The sequence below is a fragment of the Mastigoproctus giganteus genome, chromosome 9 (assembly GCF_048544385.1).
Source record: "Mastigoproctus giganteus isolate SK-2022 chromosome 9, ASM4854438v1, whole genome shotgun sequence".
NCBI lineage: Eukaryota > Metazoa > Arthropoda > Arachnida > Uropygi > Thelyphonidae > Mastigoproctus > Mastigoproctus giganteus.
Window position 1 is genome coordinate 60,892,057 of NC_143583.1, and position 18,983 is coordinate 60,911,039.

At 37.4% G+C, this 18,983-nt stretch overlaps 1 protein-coding gene across 1 annotated transcript in view; it reads right to left on the reverse strand.

Moving 5' to 3' along the window:
• The window catches only part of LOC150080278 (cytoplasmic dynein 1 intermediate chain-like), a 389,556-nt gene that overhangs the window by 301,639 nt on the left and 68,934 nt on the right, over positions 1-18,983 (reverse strand). The window contains 1 exon segment of the mRNA XM_090380674.1: positions 3,842-3,898. Coding sequence (XP_090236800.1) covers positions 3,842-3,898 — 57 coding nt within the window.

Sequence of the window (18,983 nt, forward strand, 5' to 3'; positions counted from 1 at the left end):
AGTTTGTGTGGTAAGTTTTTTTATTTTTTTTATCTATTGCCATGCTTTTTACATAGGTTGCTGAACATTTTTCGATACAGTAAGTCCCCAACTTATGTAGCTTCGGACTTACGTTACGCTATTTATATTTTTTTGACTGAAGATTTCAGTGAAGGGGAGACACATTTCACCATAATAATGTAAAAACACACAGAATTCCAGCTATCAGTATCATCACAAATGCAAAAACCCTACACCCTTCACCTCAACTGAAGAGGATTTTAGAAATTTCTTCAGTCTTCAAATGGGAATCAAATCCAGATATTTCAAACAAATGGCAGACATCAATGCACTGTACCAAATAGGATGCCATGAAGGCTAAGTTTGTTCCACCCCCCCATGGTCTTTGTATAAGACCATGGTTAGGCTGCATCTTGAGTACTGTATACAGATCTGCAGGCCGCACTTTAGAAAGGATGTAGATCTGCTAGAATGTATGCAGAGATGGGCAATCAGACTGGTTGCCCATCATTGCTGATAACTAGATCAAGGGATCAAAAGGGTGCTATTACCTAGAAAGACTTCAGTTCTGCAAATTGCAGCGTCTCGAGACTAAGCACCTACAAGAAGATCTGATTGTGGTGTTAAAGTCTTGAATGGGTTGGGTAAGCTGAATGCTAATTGCATTCTTCCACTTTCTGACACCACACATACACACATGAAGGGAGCATAAATTCAAGTTGAGGAAGGATGGTTGTAGAATAAATATGCAGATGTTTGCCTTCAGCCAGTGGGTGGTTGATTATTGGAACAGGCTTCCATCTGTTGTTGTGGAAGCAGATACGTTAAATAAATTCAAGGAAGAAGTAGACAAATTCTTGGAAGATATAGATGGGTGAAGTGTGTAGGTTTTTTTTTTTTTTTTGGCTGATGCTATATAAGCTTGCTTTCTTGCATCATTTGCTATTACTACTATTTTACTAACAAAAAAAATAAGTAAAACTGATTACGATAACTTTTACCAATGCAATTTATTATAACACTCACGAAAGGGTCACTCATGAGCTGGATTTAGGGAATAATTTCGACATTGTTTATTTAGATTTCAGCAAAGCTTTTGACTCAGTCCCACATGAGCGGTTGCTTTATAAGCTGGAACAGGTTGGAATCACTGGGAAAATCCTTAGATGGATAGAAGGATGGCTTCAGGGCAGGAGGCAGAGGGTTGTGATAAATGGCTATTCCTCAGATTGGGTTGATGTAAGAAGTGGGGTTCCCCAAGGATCAGTATTAGGACCACTGTTGTTTTTAATTTTCATAAACGACATTGATGAAGGGATAGAGGGCGTGATGTCTAAATTTGCAGATGATGTTAAAATTGGTAGAGTAGTTAATGATCACTGTCAAGCTGAGCTTCTTCAGAGAGACCTAGATAGACTTCAAGAATGGTCAGAAAAATGGCAGCTGTGCTTTAATCCAACAAAGTGTAAGGTATTACACCTGGGAAACAGTAATCCCAAAATAACTTATTCACTTGGTGGAGTTCAACTAAACCCAGTACTGGAGGAAAGGGACTTGGGTGTTACGATACGGTCAGACATGAAATTCTCTGAGCATTGTAAACAGGTTGCAAGGAAGGCCCATGGTGTCCTATCGATGATCTATCGAACTTTTGCAAGTAGAGATAGGGACGTGATAATCCCATTATATAAGGCCTATGTTAGACCACACTTGGAATACTGTGTTCAAGTATGGAGACCGCACCTAAAGAAAGACATCGAGCTTCTTGAAAGGGTGCAAAGAAGGGTAACTCGCCTGGTGAGATCGGCAAAAGGGCGTCCTTATGAAGAAAGACTTCGAATATGTGGGTTGCAGAGTTTGGAAACTAGACACCTTAGAGGAGATTTGATTGAGGTGTTTAAGGCTCTGAGACGCATCAGTAAAATGAATGAGGACAAAATTTTCAAGATTATAAATGATGCTAGAACTAGGGGACATAAATTCAAGTTACGCGGGGAAATGTTTAGATTGGACTGCAGGAAGTTTTATTTTAGCCAGCGAGTTATAAATTACTGGAATAAGTTGCCTTCATGGGTGGTAGAGGCCGACAGTTTGGGGAAATTCAAAGGTCATCTGGATAGTACTTTCGGGTAAGGGAAGCGCATAGGATGATAGGATTAATTTCCTTTTTATTTAATTTTTAATTTCATTTTATTATTTTTATTTATTTATTAATTATTATTATTTATTTATTTAATTTTTGTTTTTATCATTGTTTTGTTCGGATTTTTTTTTTTTTTTTTTTTGGCTGGTGCAGCATAAGCCATAGGCTTTCTTGCACCATACGGCCGTTACTAATACTAATACTAACACTACTTAACTTTTCATAAAGAAATCAACAACATAAACCACCGTGCAATACTAACGAACATTTGAAAACACCATGCCACAGCTGACTTGAATAGCGTGCACTATAAGATGCCAGTGGTTGGCTTTCTGCCAATCATAATTTACACACTATCCTCTTACTTGGGTATTGATGACAGTACTAGTTACCAAAAATCTATGCATACTTAGTAATAATCAAAACTGAATAATCCACAAAACGAACGAGAAACTTGTAGAAAATGTTAAGTATATTTTATACATATTCATAAAAATAAGCTACAGCACAAAATTTAATATATACATATTTTTTGAAAAAAAAAAAAAAAAAAAAATACATATATAGTGCAGCCATTATCAACCCACTGCAGGATGGAAGCCCCCTCAACAATTCATGTTCAGAGGAATGGACCATAATCTGCCTCGATGGTCCAGTGTGGGTTGGCTGATTGACCTTATTTATCAGTCAGGGGCTTAAACCCTGGTCTACTCAAAGAGTGTGTGCTACCGCACTCCCACGCCTGACCACTTGGCTATGGAAGCCATCAATTTTTTTTTTCCTCCAAAAAATAATATGCATATAGGGCATACAGGGCCTCCATAGCTGAGTAGTCAGGAACAGGAGTGCATGCTCTTTGAGTAGACCAGGGGGTTCAAACCCCTCACTGCTAAATACGGTTGATCTGCCAACCCACACTGGACCAGCATGACAGATTACGGTCCATTTCCCTCAACATGAATCACTGAAGAGGCTTCCATCCTGCAGTGGATTTTTTGAAAAAAGGAAAGCAATTAAGTTTGCTTTTTCCCTTGGTTGGTTTTTCTGTGATTATATAATTTCAAAGCATTATCTTATCAGTAAGAGCAGCAGTGTCTTTTTATTCCATGTAGTTGAAGTAGAGACTCCACCAAGGGGAAAAGTGGTATTATATTGATAATACCACTTTTTATCCTGGAGTGGATAAACAAGATATACACTTTAGATAATCAGGAATCCGTTGAACAAATTTTCTAATACCTGTAAAAACTTAAATTTTTTTTTTTTTTTTTAATGTTTCAGTTGTTTTTTTTTATCATGCAGGTCTATCTTTTATTTCTAAATACTGTACTGCACTTTCCAGCCCTGCCTTAGTTGATGAGGCAAGACTTGCAACAAAATCAACACAGTTATTATTCAATGTCAGCACTAATAAAACAAAAATCTTCACATATATATAACAACACTGATGAAAAAAAAACCAATATTCATGCTTACACTGTATCATCATTCAATGCAAGTGCTTAGTTTTGTATTAAGAGGTTATTTTAATTAATATTATTTATAACAAAATGAATTATTAGTTACCTTTCACAGCTTAAAGGTTCAGATTACAGTTTCTGATATAACGAATAAAAGAGGTGTATTTAATTAAAAACAAAAAAAATTCAAGATAAAAGTAATTAGAGAGATGCATTAGGTGTGATTATGATCACAAACCTTTACGAGTCCTCCATACAAAGCCATTATCCTTAAACGGAGAGGAGCTCAAAGAGCCTTGCATGTCAGAAAGGAAAGAGCAATTTAAATCTTGGACATTCATAAATAGTGAATTCTTCAAAATAAATATTAACTAATAATTAATGCATTAATATCGATTAATAAATAGAATGGATATCAAAATTATTCATAGATAAATCCAACTTATAATCAAAGCTTATTATCCATATACTATGCTATGAATGAAGAAAGAATGGCACGAACGCTATAAAGTTTTTTTTTAATTGAACAGCTACCTTAAATTTAACAATGAATTTACTGCTTTACCATCTAAAATTTTCAGAGAAAATAATAAATAACCAAGAATATAATGGAACCAATCACAGGGAGTTCTGTTTCCAAATAATTTGATTTGTGACACTAATTCAAAAAAGTTATCCAACAAATATTTAATGGATTATATTATTTCTATATAATTTTGTAAAAGGTATGAACTGAAATTGGTTGCAAATAGTACAAGAAATGGTGAATGCACTGTTAGTTAACCTAAAAAGCTCATTTTATAATGTATATGCATATTAGATTTCAAGCACAGGTTGTTATGGTTGTAGACACATATGCAAAAATGCTAACTTTTAGAAACTGAAAACTCAGACTTTAAGAGAGACTTTTTCTTTTGGAGTATTTCAGCTTCAGATGTACAGTTCTGAAACTATATGCTGGAAAGGCACAAATGGCCTTTCCAGACTTTTCTTCAAATTAATCATAGGCTGCAGAAGGTAAATTGTGCATGTTGCCATTAATAAAATATAATGCAGCTGTATTTTAAAGTTTTCCTTTTTATTATTATTATTTTTTTTTGTTTAGTTCCTTCATGGTTCTATTCAATTACATGGCACTGTCTATTCAAAATCATTATATAGCCTGGATGAAGCTAACCACCATGCCAACTTACACAAGTGATTGCAGTCACATCACTCAGAGTAACCTAATCTTTCATAAACAAATTCTCTTGAAAAAAATTAAATATCCACATACAGTCAGACCTCTATATAACAAAATTGATCATTCCCTGGAAAAAATTCATTATACAGAAATTTCGTTATAAAGAAATAAGACTCTTTCAAGAGTGAAAAATACTGTAAATTCAGAAATATAGTAAAAGAGGGGAAATAAATCAGAAATAAGTGGCAATGAATAAATTTTCTAATTAAAATGTTTAAAAATTTATTTTCTCAATTAATTGCTTTAAAATAAACAATTAATTTATTAATACATACATTAAGAAACAACTACTTACATGATGTGCACAATATATTAGTACACTTTTAAGAATTATGTCGTAAAATATTTGGTTCTTTGTAGTACACTGGATTCTACTGTACACCGTTCATAAAAATTTTCGCATTTGTTTAAATACTCAAATACACACTGCCCTACCATATCTGGACATCTCCCTTTAGACAAAATCAACTTTTATTGTGTCATTTAATATTTTGTGCTGAAACCTTTTGCTTTTATGACGGCCTCCAATCTTCGCGGCATACTCTCAACCAGCTTTTTATAAATGTCAGGTGATGTTTGATATGTTCCTCCACTCGGCCTTGTTCTTTGGGGGATCTCGACGTGCAAGTACCCAACAATCCAATACATCACAAAGATGCTCGATAGGGTTCAGATCAGTAGCATGCCGCATTGTCTTGCTGATACAGGTATGGACCTTCTCCGAAGTATTGCCATAATGTTGGAAGTGCATAATTGTCCAGGCTGTCCTGGTATTGCACAGCATTCATGGTTTTGTCGATAACAACTAATGGGTCCAAGCCAAATCATGAAAGGAGCCCTATACCATAACACTGCCTCCACCAAACTTCATTATTGGGGGGATACAATGGCATTTGCCACACCCAGGAACAGCCATCGGACTGGTAGAGTGCAAACCTCGACTCGTCTGTCCATAGGACTGTTTTCCACTGCTCTATATTCCAGGATTCATGCTCCTTACACTATGTTAATCCGTGTCTTAACATTTGTTGAGGTGATCAATTCTGTTTAACTGTTGAGGTAATTCTGTTTAATGTGTCATCTTGCATGCCCACTTTTGCAATTGTTTGTTCAAAGTCTAGTGTGCATATTTATAGCAGGTTCTGAGACGTGTTGCATGCATAGGACCTGTTTCCCTATCCATTGAGGGGTGTCCGGATATTAATGGTAGGGCAGTATATTTTCTGTTACATTTTCTTCCCACTAAGGTCTTGGTGCAAAGTTTCAAATGCTGCCAACATTTCATGTTTGGAAGTTTAATATTGCCCTCATTCCTTGTGTTGCCCTCATTTTCATCCAATTCATCGTCGATATTGTCACTAGTTCTTTAAATACACTCCAAAATTTTGTAGTCACTCAGATATTAAGCTACCATGACATCATTTTCAACTCCTAAAAACTCAACAATTTCTTCACTGATCAAACATCACTTGGAACACTTCCCAAGATTGCTCAATGTCTTATAGCAGTTCGTCCCTCTCATCGCTGTTAATTGGCATTTTAGCAACGCATTGCTTTTGCAAAACAATTCTTAATCATTGTTTCCGTCACATCTTGATTCCACACTTTTGCCAAATCTGATATATACATCCGCAAATCTATAACAGAATCTATAGGTTGGTTGGTTTCTATTCTCAGTGTAATTTTTTAGTGCATTTTCAAATCCTTGGTCCGTTGGCTGCAGTTTAGATGAGGTATTCGGAGGGAAGGAAACAAGCTTCACGCTTGTAAGTTTCGAAACAACCGAGTGAATCAACTTCATCTTTCTATTGAAATTTAAAATCCACTGTTCGAACATTTTTTTTTTTTTTTTTTTTCAAAACTGTTTCTTTCCAATTGGTACAGTCTTCTTCGATTGCAACTCCACTTTTAACAAAAATAACTTGTTCGAGTAAGCCATGGTGCTCTTTAAATTTGTCCAACCAAGCAGAACTGGCTTGGAATGTTTTATGCCCCAGATAATATGCGTACTCCATAGCCTTTTCTTTTATTAATGGCCCTGATATCGGCACGTTTTGGTCTTGAATCAACTTCATCCACTTAAAAACTGCTTCATCCACTTAAAAACTGCTTCAAAATTATGCCTTTGGCATAATTTTGAAGGCATAATTTTGCATGCTTCCAACTGGCATAATTTTGCATGCATAATTTTGCATAATTTTGCATGCAAAATTATGCAAATGCATAATTTTGCATGCTTCCAACTGGGTCCCGTTTCCTCAAACAATTTGATAATCAATACACAGTTTTTCTGAATGGTTGACACTATTGTCAGGGATACCAAATTTTAAAGTGATTGCTTTTTTTTCCTAATGCACAGTAGCTAAAACAAAGCTGATTTAGGGACCACTTGTACTTACCATACAGAGACAGATGAAATTTAGTGAAAGAGAGGATGACTCATTCCTTCGAAACAATAGATGAATTTCTGGGATAAGAGAAATTCACTCTCTCCTAATTCTCTAATAGGATGCTTACAGTAGAAAATTATTGATCAGAACCAATGTCAGCGTCCGGAATATGCCTTAATCTTTGCCAATGGCTGTGGACACATAGATAGCAGTTGAAACTTCTTTTTAGCAATTGCTGACCCACTGCACCGTGGTTGGCCAGTTTCTTCATGCAAGGTTTTACAGACACCACTTAACTGTAAAACATTTTAGCTCTTAATTCTTGGAATTATTCCCTTTAGCTCTTAAAAGCTAAAGGGATTAATTCTTGATCCCTTTAACTTTTAATTTATGCTTTCTACAGCTTCAGCATTATTTCCTAAAGGCCAGAGGTGCGAACAATGCGGACCCGGGTCTCTCGCAATAAGTTCGTTATATGGAAATTTTGTCCGTTATATGGAAACTATTTTCAATGTAATGATCAAGGGGAAATCGAAAAAGAGAGGTCCAACTGTATATAAGGTATCCTAACTTTCTTTAAAAAAAATAGAGACAACAATACATAACAAATTATCCATTAAATACAGGGTAGAGCAGGAAATGTTGACACATTTGTATCATCAGTTAAAACTGATCTGGAAAAAAGTTATTGGCTAAAGTGAAGAAAGCCAACACGAGAAGAGAACGATGAGAAATGTCTGATTACTTACGTGGAAAATTAGTTTCCCGACACTGGACTCTAGCGCTGTTCGCTCGGTAAACAGATGGTAGGTGTTATCGGTCTGGAGTCAAAATCGAGAAGGATATATTGATTGACAGGTAGGCGTGACAAACGAAATGATTGGTGGTGGGCGCGACAGAGGACAAGCTACTGTGTAATCATTGGTTGGTATTATAATGTGTATTTTTGAATAAAGAACGGTGCATAATAATTTTGTAATGAACAGTAAACAGGTAATAGTAGCGATGAATCATTTACAGATGGAAGAAATTTGTAAGGAAAATAAAACATTGGTGTTGATTTTTTGATGAAAACTAAATTAATAAAAGTTTCGTTCTGTTCATTTTTATGTTCTTCATCATGTTTTTTTCTCATTATTAAAAGCAGATTTTTGGAGTTCATGAGTGTTTTTACTATACTGTTGATTTACGTTCGGTTATGAAAAAAGGAAAAGGTTTCTTTATTTTTTGTTATATTTTGTAACCTGACCTTAAATGGTAGGTTAGGAAATAATAGAAATGGTTTCCTTATATTTAGTGACCTAACCTTAAATGTTAGGTTAGGAAATAATATAAGAAAAGAAAAAAAGATTCTATATATATATATAGCGAATAGCTGTTAAGATGTTGATTGACGTTATGATACGTGTATCCACACGAGTGTCTTTAAAAATAAAAGTACAGTAATAAAAAATAATATTTTGTTAATAAACAATTTATGCACTAGTCCACATGATTCTAAAGAAAAAAAAAAAAGGTTAGGTTACCCACCATTTTGGGAGGGGTTCAAGCTCCCATGGGATTCAAGTGGAGGTAACCTGACCTTTTTTCACCATTATGGAAAGCATTCATTAGGGCAACTTACCATTAGTGCTTTTGAGCACTACTAAAGTGATACTAACCTGATGTTATCGTGTGTTGTGTTCGCGCACCAATCAGCACATCGTTTGCCACGCCTACCTGTCAATCAATATATCGTTCTCGACTTTGCTCCAGACTGATAACACCTACCATCTGTTTACCGAGCGAGCAGCGCTAGAGTGTCGTATCGGGAAACTAATTTTCAGCGTAAGTTATCCGACATTTCTCGTCGTTCTCGTGTTGGCTTTCTTTACCTTTGCCAAGTTATTTTGTAATTTAGTGGATTATAAACTTGTAAGGTATGTTGTGACTGGTCCCACTGGGTTGAAATACAAGTATTTATTTGTAATATACATCTTAGCATTTTGGTAACTCATATACTGACCGTGTCTGAAAAAAGTACATACAATGGTATACTGTCAGCATACAAAATAAGTAGTATTTAGGTTCTCCCTGATATTTAAGGAACTTCTGCCAGTGAGACTATACAAATGGTGTATATTCCTGCATATGGTGTATATGCAGGAATATTTACTATATGCTGTAAAACATCTTGGTAAACTTAGGTGGAAGACCATGAATATGTTTATGGTCTTATCATCTTGTGTTAGATGGCACCACATTCAACCAATATACAGAGGAATGACAACTTGTATTATGTTTGTATAGTTTCTGTTTATTAATATTTGGATTCAGATATTAGTGAGGATGCATGCATTATTCTCTAATTTACAAACTTCTGAGTCTCTTTGTTGCTGTTATTTTGAACACAGTAGGCTTATCAGCTGCGGATTAACTGGGGTTTGTGTGGCCTACGGAAGTTTTAAGTCAGATAATGAAAAGTACAGAAGTATGTGGAATGCATAGAGGTGTTGTTTATTATTGGTATTTGGTGCAAGGAAGTCCTTGGCTTTTGCTGCACCAACAGCACAAAAAAAAAAAAAAAAAAAAAAAAACTCATCTAGGTGCAGATCCAGCAGACCTGTTAATTTTCCCAATCAGTAAGCTTCAACTATTCATTTCAAATCAAATGAACAAGAAGAGCATTAGTTGCAACATCAAAATATGAAAAATTAGAATCCTTCAGTAAGCATCCAAGCTGAATTTGAAGTTATCAGAAACTGATAAGAACTTCGAATTCAGAATGGATGCCTGCTGAATGAGCAAATGAAAGCTTTAAGCCAACCAAAGGCAAATGAATAGATGACAATACTAGATATAAAACTGCAAACCAAAATGCAAATCCACTTCAGAAGAGAAGTGAATGCAGGCAGAAATTTTAAACAAATAAAATTAATTATACAGAATACCGAGACAAAAAAACGAAACCCAAATATTCTGGGGAACTAAATAGTGAGCAGACAATTCTGATCAGTGAAAACTATTTGTGAGGTTTGCAACTAATAAATTGTCTTATAGGATTACCCAGTAACAAAAAAAAAAAAAAAAAAAAAAAAAAAACAGTTATTGCCGAAAAGCGTATAGGAATTCTACTTTCTTTGTGAACTAATGTCAAATTATGGCTCTCCACATTATCAACATTAGTACTTACAATAGCACTATATATACTTGCATATACGTCAGTGCTAGGAGTGCCGTGAATAAATTTGAAGTGCTGGCCATGTCATAAAATGCATACACTGAGGATATTAGAAACTTGGTGTCACTCAAGATGTAAGAGATGAACAATCTGAATATAGAGAGTACAGTGTGTGTATAAAAAGGGACAAGTGTGTGGGTGGGGGTTAGGCCCTTAGTTAAGAAGCACATTAAATCTGAGGGAGTACATCTAGTTGATATGGGTGGCCAGTGTAGAGGTAAGCCAGTTTGATGTAACATAAGTACTATAAAAACAAAAATGAGAGTAAGGATTTATTACAGGCCTAATGACTGTGATGAGTATAACAGATAGCTACACAGAAAAATAAAGTGGGCCAGTAATTCAGAATGTCTTATATTGGGGAATTTTAACTTTCCAGATATTGATTGGAAATTGTGGGTGGGTCACACACACACACGCACTAGCAAGATTTGTTTGGATTTATTAGATGAATGTTTTCTACAACAGCATGTTAGAGAGGTGACACGGTAGCAGCAGTCTTGATCTGATTAACAGCAGTGATTTTTCATGCATTAAAAATCCACACATAAAAGAACCACTAGGTGGCAGTGAAGATTAAATGGAAGGGCTTTGGCTTTCATAAAGGTGACAATGGTGGTCTTGGACAATTTTTAAATTCTATTTAATTGGACTAACTGATAATGATAACAAGAGCAAATTCTAAATGGGAAACATTCAAGAAAGTAATCACAGAAGCTACTAAGCTTTTCATACCAACTGAGAAATACAAGTCAAGGCTTAAACCTATTAGAGGAACTTACAGTGGAAGACAAAAAAAACTGCATCACCTTAAAAAATGTAACATTTGTAGTGAAACGTATAAGATATTGTTTGATTACAGTCATTTTGTTTGTCATAAAGCAAATGTATTGCATCAGCCATTCCAACGCTATAAATATAGCGTTGGAAAGGTATACAAGCTCATTAGTATCCTGTTTTGCAGAGGTGTAAGCATGGCTTCATATGTTTAGTTGACACCAAAAAAAAAAAGTGTAGCTGTTGCTCTGTCCCAGGAAGGGCTTTCTACGTGTGTTATCACTGATAAAATAGGCTGCCACCAGTCAACAGCATCCCGGTTGCTGAAATTAAAGTGTGAAACTGGTGATGTGAAGAGAAAACCTGGATCACGCCATAAGAGAGTGACTATGCCTTTCCAAGATTGATATTTGAAATGACTATGCCTTCGAAATCACCATGCTAATGCTCCTGATCTAAAACTGGACTTTGAGATGGCCTCTGGTGTTGAAACAAACTGCACAAACTATCCAAAGACAGCTTTCGGAATGTGGTCTGCATGTCTATTGACTCAACAGAGAAAGAAGAAACTTGCTTGGGCTAAAACGCATGTTTCACGACAAAAGAACAATGGGACACCATCATCTTTTCTGACGAACTGAAATTCAACCTGCATGGCTCAGATGGGAAGTGGTATGTCAGAAGACGAAAATAGGAGGCATACCATCCTGACTGCATAACACCGACTGTGAAGTTCCCTGCTGGTCAGATGGCCTGGGAATATATAAAAAGCAAAGGGGTGGGGCAAATTAAATTTATTAATGGAATGGAGAATGGAGAAACTTACTCTGCTATCTTAGAGGCATGCCTGAATTCTTGGTGATTCCCTTCTACTTCTCTCTCTCTCTCTCTCTCTCTCTCTCTCTCTCTCTCTCTCTCTCTCTCTCTCTCTCAGGGTAACTAGGGAATTTTTTTTTTTTTTTTTTTTTTTGGCTGGGGCAGTATAAGCTTCAGGCTTCCTAGCACTATATAGCAAATAATAATAATAACCCATTATTAGGGATCATCACACAGATGTCCAAAACTGCATTTTTCAAGAGGACTCAGCACCTTGCCACACAGCAAAATTGGCAAGTTTCATACTATTTAGATTTAATGACGAGTTTGTCTTCTTGTCTCACAAGGCTTAAAACATACTACACCAATGTTTTCCCTCTCTTTTCTCCCTTCAGGTGCAGTTGTACCTTAGAAATGCTGGCATTACAGTATTGGACTGACCCGGCAACAGTGCAGATTTGAACCCTATTGAAAATTGCTGGTACATAATCAGGGCCGCTGCAAGTGGGTTGGCGAGGTAAGCATCGCTTACGGGTGGCAGTTCAGGAGGGCGCCAAAAAAATTTGACATATACAAGTTGGACTTCTGTTTAATGAACTTCTTTATAGAGAAATTTGATATTTGTGATTTTTTTTTTTTAATTCCCGTAGGTAATTATATTTGTAATAGTTTCAGTAGAACAAAGAAAATTTCATATAACAGACTGATTACAAGAGACTTTACTGGGGATGCATTGTTCGCACCTACTGAGTTAATTGAGGCTATTGAGTCAATTAGTGCTGCTGTTAAGCATGAATTAAGAGCCAAAGGGGTTATGCAACTTAGCATTAGCATTATTAGAGGCATATGATGCAAGAAAGCAAGCTTATTCAGCATCAGCCAAAAAAAAAAAAAAAACCCACTGCCATTTCACCCCTCCGTTCGTTCGAAATACCTATCCAGTTGAGCTTTAAATCTGTTTAGGCTATCAACTTCAACAACAAGTGATGGAAGTCGGTTCCACCAACCAACCACCCGCTGGCCAAAGGCAAATTTCCGCACATCTATCCGACATCCGTCCTTCCTCAATTTGAATTTATGCCCTCTGAGGTGATTATTCTGAGCAAGATGAAGAATCCCATTGGCATTGAGCATGCTCAAACCATTCAAAGCCTTATACACCTCTATCAGATCACCTCGCCGGTGCCTAGTCTCCAGACTCTGTAATTTGCAAAACTTAAGCCTTTCTTCGTAAGAGCAACCCTTTGTTCCATTTACTAATCTTGTTGCCCTTCTCTGTACCCGTTCCAGCAGCTCTACATCCTTCTTGAAATGAGGCCTCCAGACCTGTATATAGTACTCAAGATGTGGCCTAACCATTGCCTTATACAAGGGAATAATCGCCTCCTTATCCCTGCTAGAAAAATTCCTGTATATCATTGACAAGACACCATGAGCGACTCTTGCAGCTCGTCTGCACTGCTCAGAGAACTTCATATCTGCCTGCACAATTACCCCCAGGTCCTTTTCATTCTCCACCACTGTCAGTGTAGTACCGCAGAGTTGATACGTTGCTCTGGGGTTACTGTATCCCATATGTAGTACTTTACATTTGTCAATGTTAAACTTCATTTGCCACCTCTCAGCCCATCTGTTCAACCTTTCCAGATCCTGTTGCAGCAGCATAGCGTCAGTAGTGTCCTTAACGACAATGCCAACCTTTGTATCATCTGCAAACTTGGACATTAAACTTGATATCCCATCATCAATATCATTCATAAACACCGAAAACAACAACGGACCCAACACTGAACCTTGAGGAACTCCACTAATAACATTAGTCCACGTTGAGCAGTGTCCATTGATTACCATTCTCTGTCTTCTGCCATTCAACCATCCCCTTATCCATAGCAGCAATTTGCCTCCAATGCCACACTGCTCCAATTTGTGCAGCAGTCTTCCATGTGCAACAGTATCGAAAGCCTTTCTAAGATCCAAATATATAATATCAAAGTTATTCCCTGCATCCAGTTCTTTTGTGACTACATCATAGTATCCAATCAAATTGGTCAGGCAAGACCTGCCCTTAAAACCATGCTGCGTCTGAGCTATAACGGAATTCTTGTCTAGATGATCCTGCAGTGCTTCTTTAACCAGTGCCTCCATTAATTTACCTGGAACAGAAGTTAAACTAACAGGTCTATAATTACTTGTGTCAGCCTTTGATCTTCCTTTGTGAATTGGGGTTACATTTGCACATCTCCAGTCTATGGGTACCTCCCCTGAGTCCAAAGAAGCTCTCATAATTATGGCTAGGGGTTTGCATACTTCCTTTGCTGCCTCCTTTAATATAACTGGATAGATCTCATCCACCCCAGGTGCCTTTTTTATGTTTATCCTCAACAATCTCTCCTCCACTTTCCTCTCAGTTATTACAAAATCATCCAGCTCACTGCCAATGTTTACTTTACCTACATCATTCTCCTTCCTGAATAACTCCTCATGCGTGAATGTAGATGCAAAATACTCGTTTAGATTGTTAGCCACCTGAGCAGGATCCTCAACTGTTGAACCATCAATATCCAGTGGATCAATCTGATTCATCCCTTTCCTTCTCAAGTTCAAGTATGTAAAGAACTCTTTTCTGTTTTTCTTTGCATCCTTTGCCAATGATTTTTCGTAGTCTGCCTTTGCCTGCCTAATCTCCTTTGTGACTTGGTTACAGACCAACTTATATCTATCATAGGCTTCCATGTCACCCATTAATTTGTATGTATCCCATGCATTTTTCTTCTCTGCCACATGTCTCATTAGTTCATCTGACAACCATTTAGGCCTAAACCTTGAACAATATTTCTTAGTTGGTATGTAAAGCCTGGTAGCCTCCAAGATTAGTTCCTTGAATGCTTCCCATTTTGAGTTTGCTGTTGGTAACATCATCAGTTGGTCCCACTGCACAGAATTTAAATACTGTCTCAGACCATCATAGTCTCCTTTACGAAAACAAAAACCCTTCCCTTTACCTCTGATGGTAGTTACCTCCTTGAGTAAATCCCACTTCAACACACTGTGATCACTGCCACCCAGTGGTTCATTTATCTGCAGGTTCTTAATGCATGAAGAATCACTACTGATAATCAGATCAAGAGTATTGCTCCCTCTTGTTGCCTCACGAACATGCTGATGTAGAAAACAATCATCCAATAAATCCACAAAAGCCTTGCTAGTGTGCGAGTGACCAACCCACAAATTCCAGTCAATATCTGGGAAATTAAAATTCCCCATTATAAGACTCTCTGATTTACTGGCCCACTCTATTTCCCTGTACAATATCTTATTATACTCATCAGAGTCATTAGGCCTATAACACACTCCTACTCTCAATTTTGATTTCCCTATGCTTATGTCACACCAAACTGACTCGACACTGCACTGTCCATCGATGTCGACTGGCTTCACTTCCTTGGACTTTGTGTTTCTTAATTAATAGCATAACCCCTCCTCCCCTCCTGTCCTGTCTATCCTTTCTATACACATTGTATTCCCCAAATTCCAGTTCCGCATTACTTATATCTGTGTGACACCACGTCTCTGATATCCCAACAATATCTGCCTTTGATGTTTTGAGCAATACCTCAAATTTATCAAATTTATTTACCAAACTCCTAGCATTGGTGTACACGCAGGTATACATGCACCTGTTTCTATTCTTAGCTACCCTAACACAACCCATGTGTTTACTTGTACCGCAATGACTACCAGCAGTCTCTGAAATATCCTGCATCTTGTTTTTCAGACTTCTGCTCATTTCAATAGAAGCAGTGCAAGAATCACTTCCACCTCTGCCAGTGGCTACTGTTAATCTATTAGTCCTTGTATCCCCCCCCAACTAGCAGTTTTCCGACCCACCTAACACTGCCTCGACAGCATCAGCAAAAATTCTTGCACCCTTTCTATTTAAGTGTATCCCATCCCTGTAGAAGCAATCTCTCCTGTTAACAAGTACAGTCCAGGATGAAAAAAATTCTACCCCTTGAGCCTTGCACAATCCCTCCAGGGCCGAATTGATCGACAAGGCTCTCATCATATACTCCCTCCTATCGTGTCTGGGCAGAATTGCAGACACTTTCAAGTTCAACCCTAATTCACGGCTTTTTTTCAACAGTGATCTGTACTTGTGAAGTAATTCTGCCGGTCTCCTACTCTTAATATCATTGGTGCCAACGTGTACAACTATATCACCTTTTGTGCCCTTAAAAGATGATATCCGCTCTACAACGTCATCAACCTTTGCCCCTGGCAGACATACCCTGGTCCTATTCCACCTATCCTTTTTACAAAGCATGTTCCCCGTTTCCCTGACAATAGAGTCACCAACAACTACTAGTTCCTGTGGGACCAGCGCATTCTGACTAGGGGGCTGCTTCTGTGTTGCCCGATGACCAAGTGCAAGCTCTGGCGCTGATGTGGGCAGCTGAGAGCTTGATGGGCCCCTCAATTTATTTCCTTCGAGGGCATCCACCCTGTCCTTCAAGCTCTCATAAAGGCCCATAACAACGCTGAGTTGTCGCCTGATTTCCTTGCACTCCTTACATCGTGCACACACAAAGACATCCCCCTTGGCAGTATCATGTCCCATACCCGACTGCTCCGCAAACATCAAGCAAACAGTGCACTTTAATAGACTGTGATTCAGAGGGCAACTGCCCCCCTCAGTTCTCCCCTGAACCACAGCACTCCCATTAGCTTGAGCCTTTTGCTTTGCTGCTCTGGTCAGAGTCATGATTCCGATTTAATTCAATAAAATTTCAAAACAAAAATTAAGTCCTTAAATTATATTCCAAAACAGTTATAACGCTATATTTATTTTTTCGGTATCTAGTGTTTTCTACGAGTTCCCTTTATACAACTTCCGTATCACGTGTACCACTATAGTTATGTATTAATTATTTGTTACGATTAAGTCGTTATATATATTTATAGAGTTAAAAATACAATTTAACTGACAATAAAGTTTATCAAGATTAATAGATTTACTGATTAATTGACAATATTATATTATGCACTATACTACACTAAGCTTATACTATCGTGTAAAAATGGCGGGAATTCACGAACGGTATTTCTACGGACTCGTAAGTATTGATTAGCTTCCAAATCTCGCTATCTCAATTTAGAATAAACTAAGGATCCTGACTAGGTCTATAATCTACTTATAGAAGATAATTTGATATAACAATTGGTTAATAAATCGACTAAATTTGGTTAAAAAAAAAAAAAGACTTCTCGTTCAATTTGTGACACGTGGATTTGATACCGTTACCGATACTAAGTAATATCTACAAAATCTCTGTCTAAGTTAAACTTTAAACTAAGTATCGTAACTACGAATATAAAGCTACTCTAGAAAATAAGTTAATATGACAATTTAAACTAATAAAGCAGAAAATAAATCAGGAAAAACTTCTCTGTCTGAAGAGCTTTAAGGAGCAACGTCTGCACAGGCTAACCTCGCACCCCTATTCAACTGCTTTTCCCACATACCCAGAAGTAACACTGGTCATCTGATTGGTTTTATACAATTAGTGCGACTTCCATCGTTTACCAGTAATCAACACAACAGGCAAATAATTAATTTGAAATAAATACAGTACATGAAATTGCAGGCACATTAATTTGCTTATCCAGATCTGTGTTTCATATTTATATTTGGCAGTTATAAAATCTTCTTTTTCTTCAAGTTCTCTGCCCTCAGGCAGGTTCAGGGCTTCTTTGACGCATGCTTCTCTATCTTGTGCTTTACTTTTAATTCCTGCATAATTTCCTCTTACTGTCCAATCCATCGTTCCAAGTCTCCTTCTCCCAGCAGTTCAATTCCCACACATCTACCCCTCAATCCTTTTCCTCAGCATGCTTCTCTTCTCAATACATGTCCTATAAAGTTTTTTTGTCTCCTTAATTCTTTACAAACGTTCTCTCTTCTACTTTCCGCAAAATCTTTTTCTCACTCTGTTCACACATTTCACCCTTTCCATTCTCTTCCACACCCACATCTTGAAAGCTTCTAGGCATCTAATCTCCTCTTTCCCAGTGTCCATGTCTCAGAGCCAAATAGTACAACAGTCTATATTAATGTTTTCATCATTTGCTTTCTTAATTCCTCTTTGAAATTTCTTCTCAATAGTTCTTTTCTATTATAAATGCTTCTTTCCCATTGTAATTCTTGTTTTTATTTCTTCCGGGCTTTTCCCAATTTCTGTCATTATGCTTCCCAAGTATCTGTGTACCTGTTCCAATATTATTCCATCTAATGTTGTATGATTCTTCCCGACCACTTTGAAATTAACATTACCTTGGTGTTAATCTTCATATTTTACTCCTTTAATGAGCTGTATTAGATGCCCAAGGAGCTCTGTAATTCTTAATTATTAGCAATCTGTCTAAGCCATCTGCAAATCTTGTCTTTATCTATCCCCTTTCCTACTTTTACACCTCCTTTCTGCTCTTCTTTGAACTCTTTCATCAGTGCTTCTGCGTATAAATAAAATCCTTGAGGTTGTCACAGACATTCTCCCAGATATGCCAGAAAAGCTGTACTTGCTTACCTGGGAGTCTAAAATGCTGATGGAACTGATATTCAGGTGACACTCAAGTCAAGTGGACCCAATTTCGGCGAAGTCCGGACGGTCTGTGACAGCCAAATCCTCTGCTTGCACCTTCACGATGGTGGGACTGTTAGTAATCCTGGGTATAACCTCCATGCACAAGTACATGGTGGGTGACCACCTAGGTGTGAACCAACGTAAGCAGGGGTCGAGGTGTGTCGCCTACACCACATGGAGGAACGCCGCCCCTCTATGTTACCAGGCAGTACTAGGTGGTAGATGACTCTCATCAACCGGTGAAATACCACCACTTTGCTTATTGGAGGCTTGAAGTGGTTGAAGCCATGTTT